General features: G+C 39.6%; 1 protein-coding gene across 1 annotated transcript; it reads left to right on the forward strand.

Annotated features, from left to right (window-relative positions):
• Nucleotides 1-293: 293 nt before the first annotated feature.
• On the forward strand, nucleotides 294-5499 carry LOC125207114 (putative potassium transporter 12). The gene is made up of 10 exons (XM_048106330.1): nucleotides 294-384; nucleotides 736-1013; nucleotides 1512-1740; nucleotides 1817-2065; nucleotides 2482-2532; nucleotides 2773-3033; nucleotides 3693-3745; nucleotides 3820-3934; nucleotides 4034-4288; nucleotides 4361-5499. The coding sequence occupies exons 1-10, from the start codon at nucleotides 348-350 to the stop codon at nucleotides 5395-5397; spliced, it is 2565 nt and encodes an 854-aa protein (XP_047962287.1). The 5' UTR covers nucleotides 294-347; the 3' UTR covers nucleotides 5398-5499.
• The last annotated feature ends 556 nt before the right edge of the window (nucleotides 5500-6055 follow it).

Genomic DNA, 6055 nt, shown 5'->3' on the forward strand with positions numbered 1-6055 from the left:
CATATTGCATTTTATATTGTTAAGTTTTGCATTGTAGACATAGACAGTTAAATTTGCATTTTATATATTTTATTTTTATTTATGTTAAAATGCAAAACTCAACAATATATAATGCAATTTGATGCAATCTACTTCCGCTATAACTAAAGTGCAATCTGCGAAAATTCATCTACACCTTCACAAATATATACTATTACATTTTAGTGTTTACAATATTGCATATTTGGTGGATGTATGTTGACTCTCATCAAGGCATAGAGGATTATGTTTACTTTTAATACTAAAAGCAATATAGTGGGAAAGAGTGAACAAAATTGGGGTTGCTTCGCCTTGCATTGCTCTGGTGAATGGTTGTATATAATATTGTACTCCTCCTTATCCAAGGTCAGATTAGATTATTGTTGTCTGGTCTCTTGGCAAATTTATAATTTCAGAGAGAAGTGAAGAGCCATACTAACTAGCCTAGCCCAATAATACATCAATTATTGTTCTATTCAGAAAAAAACATAAACTTGTTGTCGTCGGAAAGTTATTCAGCTCCGATGGTACTTTTTACACATTCTAAAAATAGAAAGTTACCACTGTCACTCTAAAGTCCAACTCTTTTCTTTGCCCATGAACGATTTGGATTATAGTAGTACTAGTAATATAGTATTTTTCTTGAAATTGGCGTGAAATTTGATTGGTGGTTCGCGGAATCCTTTTTTGAGGAGTAAATTGCCCATTTCTTGATAGGAGTGAAGGCCGCGAGGAAGCAAATGGATGGTGATGGTGATTGGATTGAAGAGAGCAGCGTAAGGTTGCTGGGAAGCAGCGGCGGCGGGGAGTCGCGGCGTTGGGTGGACGGGAGTGAGGTGGACTCGGAGTCGCCGCCGTGGTCGTTGGCTGGCGATGGGGAAGGGAGAGAAGGATATGGGACTGTCAGAAGAAGGCTGATTAAGAAGCCCAGGAGAGTTGATTCCTTTGATGTTGAAGCCATGGAGATTGCCGGCGCTCATGGTCACCATCACAAGGTTTCCAATTTTATTATCAAGAAATAAAAATTACTATATTTTTGAAAAATTTCTGTTGAATGCTCTTTTCCCTCTCTTAGTTGCTGTAACTCAAGACAGCATTGCTTGTGTGTGTGTGGTTTTTGTAAGAAAGGTTTATCTTCTCTATGTTACTTGGGGGTTATAAGCATTTTTAGTACTAAATGCAGCTAGAAATTGGTTGATGTTTTATTCTATGATATGTATATTTGCTATTATTGTGAGATACTAATTTGCTAGTGAAATGTAGTTATATGCTTCAAACACTCATGATACTGATGCATTTCATCTTTAGCAGAATATACTGGATACATGTTGAACTTGCGGTATTTTGGTGATCTGATTCACTGTAATATGTATTCCACTGACCACAAACATGTTCTTGATTATCACGTGACATATCTAGGAGTATTATGCTTTAAGTTAGTCTAGGTTAGAATATCACATCTTGCAGTTTACAACTGGACTTTACTAATGCAGGATGATTCTCTTTGGAGAACTTTGGCGTTGGCATTTCAAACACTCGGTGTTGTATATGGTGATATGGGAACAAGCCCTCTCTACGTCTTCTCTGATGTATTCAGCAAGGTGCCTATCACTTCAGATGTGGATGTCTTGGGGACTTTGTCGCTAGTAATCTACACAATTGCTCTCATTCCATTAGCAAAATATGTCTTCGTCGTGCTCAAGGCAAATGACAGTGGGGAAGGTGCAAGATCTTTTTTGGAAAACTGGAGCCTCCATTTACAATTTGCTATTGATACCTCATATTGATCCAATGACAGGTGGAACATTTGCATTATACTCATTGATTTGCAGGTATGCAAATGTTAATCTTCTTCCAAATCGTCAGCCAGCCGATGAACGCATTTCCAGTTTCAAGCTCAAGTTACCCACTCCTGAACTGGAGAGAGCTTTGACCATAAAGGAGGCCTTGGAGCGTAAGGCTTTCTTGAAGAAGTTTCTCTTACTACTTGTTCTTATGGGGACTTCTATGATTATAGGGGATGGTATTCTTACGCCAGCTATTTCAGGTATACCCGGTCCCTTAGTTTTGTGTTGGTGATAGTCAAAAGGTTACATTAACTAAATGCTACTTCCATTATTAGTTCATATTCACTGCTGATTTTGGTGCAGCTGTTCCCTTTAGCGGGTAACTCTGATAGACAAGTTGTAGTCACTTAACTATCTTTTGCGTTGAATCGAATGTTAGATGTTGCTTCACGTCCTGTATGCAAACGAACTCCGGGTCATTTAAGTATTGTGAATCTCAAGCATATATGCATGCTAAGACTGCTATTATGGGTTTAGTTATTTATTAATCAGATGCACTGCAAAGCAAGCACAATTCCCATATTTTGAAGGCCGGAGGGTCGTGTTTGCACTTATTGTTGGTTGATTTTGCATTATTTTGAAGTCCATAATCTACTTACACAATTCTCGTTCACAGTTATGTCTGCTGTGAGCGGTCTGCAGGGTCGGATACCAGGATTTGGCACAGGTCAGTGAACATGAGTTACCTCCATCCATTTCTTACTACTTCTCTAATGATACCCTTTGTAGCAGAACAGACAAAACAAACACATAATTACTTTTAACCAAGTTGAATTTATAAATTGTCTTTCTTCTTGTCTAGTTCATGAAATGGCTCAAAAGGGGACTGCTACAATACCCTTTGACAGAAAATGGCTCAAAAAGGGACTGCTACAATATTGATTAAACTGTCCTTGTTTTTTTGCAGATGCTCTTGTTGTTACATCAATTATTATTCTTGTGGGGCTGTTTAGCATACAAAGGTTTGGAACGAGTAAAGTAGGCTTGACATTCGCTCCTGCACTTGCACTGTGGTTCTTCAGCCTGGGAGCAATTGGACTCTACAACATGCTCAAATACGATGTAACTGTTATAAAGGCCGTGAATCCTGCCTATATATATCTTTTCTTTAAGAAGAATAGCAGTGAGGCATGGTCAGCACTTGGTGGTTGTGTTTTATGTATCACAGGTGAGTTGTTTTCTGCTATCTCTTGTTCTGTGATACTATCACAGGTGAGTTGTTATACTCCTCATGATTGAATATGTATGTATTATGTTTGGTTTATGAGTTTGAATCTCACAATTTAATCTTAGATGTATAATCATATGATAACGAGTCATAGCCATCCCCTCCAACTAAAATAATCTCACAACTTAATTCTAGATGGGTAATCATATGATAATGAGTCATAGCAACCGAACAACACCTACATAATATCAATCTTGTCGCTCTTCTTCAGTTTGAAAAAGTCACTCCCAAATCGAAACAATAAAACTGAAATCATAAGGAAATACTGTGTTGTTTGAAAAATATGATCAGAGTGGTTACAGTTGATAGAACTTTGCTGTTAACTCAAGACAATTCACATCTCAACTTAAAAACTATGATCCATTTGTGCATTTGATGCATATACTAAATCACCATATAGGCTTAGCTTCTTACTAATCTTAATAACAGCCAACAATGAGTTCTAGTATTCATCAAACTACTAGTCACTTTGTAAAGGGATAGAAAGACAATGCTACTGAATCCATTGAGATTAAAATGGCTGCAGAAATCCACATTCTATGTTTATGCAATAAACGAACTTCTTGATCAATAACATGTTATATAAATGACATTTTCAGGTGCAGAAGCAATGTTTGCTGATTTAGGCCATTTTTCAGTGCCATCCATACAGGTTCTTATTTTGATTTTTCTGAAACCTGCAATTATTCTCATGCATCCTAATTTTGTGTTCAACGAATGCTGCAGATTGCTTTCACCGCCGTTGTCTTCCCGTGCCTTCTCTTAGCTTACATGGGTCAAGCTGCATACCTTATGAAAAACCCTCATGACACCAGCAGGATATTCTATGATTCTGTCCCAGGTAACGATTTCTCGTATATATAAGAAATCCGACATCTTTCGCTCCCAAAATTTCCTGACCTTGGATTAGCCTTTGACAATGTACTGGTAAATGTTGCAGAGAGTTTGTTCTGGCCTGTGTTTGTCATAGCAACAGTTGCAGCTATAATTGCTAGCCAGGCTATGATCTCCGCCTCGTTTTCATGTGTTAAACAAGCCATGTCCCTCGGGTGCTTCCCTAGGCTGAAGATCATCCACACTTCAAGAAAACTCATGGGCCAGATCTACATCCCTGTGATCAACTACTTCTTGATGGTCATGTGCATCATTGTGGTTGCCGTTTTCAGAAGCACAACAGAGATAGCGAACGCATATGGTTAGCCTTCATCCTATATTCCTGTTTTTGTACAAGTTCAAGGAAAGGAGCTAAATCAATCTGTTCTTGCAGGCATTGCTGAGGTTGGTGTTATGATAGTCAGCACTGCATTGGTGACGCTGGTTATGCTTCTCATATGGCAGACCAACTTGTTCGTCGCGCTCTGCTTCCCCCTCGTGTTTGGAACTATTGAGCTGATATACTTATCCGCTGTTCTGTCCAAGCTATTAGAAGGCGGGTGGCTCCCTTTAGCATTCGCGTCCTTCTTCCTCTGCGTGATGTACACATGGAACTACGGGAGTGTGTTGAAGTACCAAAGCGAAGTACAAGGGAAGATCTCGATGGACTTTATGCTTGACCTTGGGTCCTCCCTCGGGACAGTAAGAACACCAGGGATCGGGCTGGTGTACAACGAGCTGGTTCAAGGTATCCCCTCTGTTTTAGGGCAGTTCCTACTCGACCTCCCGGCTATCCACTCGACCATAATCTTTGTCTGCATCAAGAATGTCCCTGTGCCGGTTGTGCCTCAGGAGGAGAGGTTCCTGTTCAGGAGGGTCTGTCCCAAAGACTACCATATGTTCCGTTGCATTGCTCGTTACGGATACAAGGACATACGGAAGGAAGATCACCGTGCGTTCGAGCAGCTTCTGCTCGAGAGTCTTGAGAAGTTCCTAAGGAAGGAAGCTCAAGAAGTTGCTCTTGAGAGCAGCATTGGGGAGCAGGATCTTGACAGCATCTCTATGTGGTCAAGAGACGATGAGGTCCAAGATTTAGACGAGACAAGGGTCCCCTTGATGCGCGAAGCAGCACAGACCTCGACATCTAGGGAATCAAATGCAGGGGAGGATCTGCCAGCCAGTGTGATGTGTGCAGATGAGGATCCTAGCCTGGAATACGAGCTGGCCGCGCTGAGGGAGGCGTCTGAGTCGGGGTTCACGTACCTGCTGGCGCACGGCGACGTGCGGGCGAGGAAGAAGTCTGTGTTCTTGAAGAAGCTGGTGGTGAACTACTTCTATGCATTCTTGAGGAATAACTGCAGGGGTGGTGTTGCAACTATGAAGGTGCCTCACATGAACATATTGCAAGTTGGTATGACTTATATGGTTTGATATTTTGTACTATATCAAACTTGTGTTTTATTGAATATTCCTCGTGTTTGTAAGCATCTTGTAATAATATGTTATATTGGATTTTTATGCCGCTTTCTTTCATTTCTAGAGATGTAACTACCTATAATCTATATGAATTTGCAACAATAAAAGTAGAATAGGTAACTTCCTAGGCTAAATAGTTGATTTTGTACTATCTATTGTATCTAAACAAAAATGTCTCAATTGCCGAAAAAATACTTAACGCTTTATATTTGGAGACGTTGAAAATACTCTAATACCTACATATTTTTAAGCTAGAAATGAAACGTTGAGTTCTCTTTTTCAATTTGATATTTTCATATAAAACGTAAAGTGATAAGACAAAATCAAATATTTACTTTTTATATTAGTTATCTGTGTTTGTTTTTAGGTGTTTGTAATTTAGGTCCTCTAAGAAAACATGTTTTGGGACACTGGCCCATAAATGATTCCTTCCATGGAGTAGTATTTTAGATTATACACGAGTCATTTTAAAAGCCTGCATCTTTTTTTGTCGGCTTAATAATGAATTACGAATTTAACACATGATGCACGGCTATTGGGGTGGGGGGGGGGGGGGGGCTACGTTGTAATCAATTTAATTATCATGATAAAAAATCACACGTCTCCTCTTTTT

This window comes from Salvia hispanica, chromosome 2, assembly GCF_023119035.1.
Source record: "Salvia hispanica cultivar TCC Black 2014 chromosome 2, UniMelb_Shisp_WGS_1.0, whole genome shotgun sequence".
Lineage (NCBI taxonomy): Eukaryota > Viridiplantae > Streptophyta > Magnoliopsida > Lamiales > Lamiaceae > Salvia > Salvia hispanica.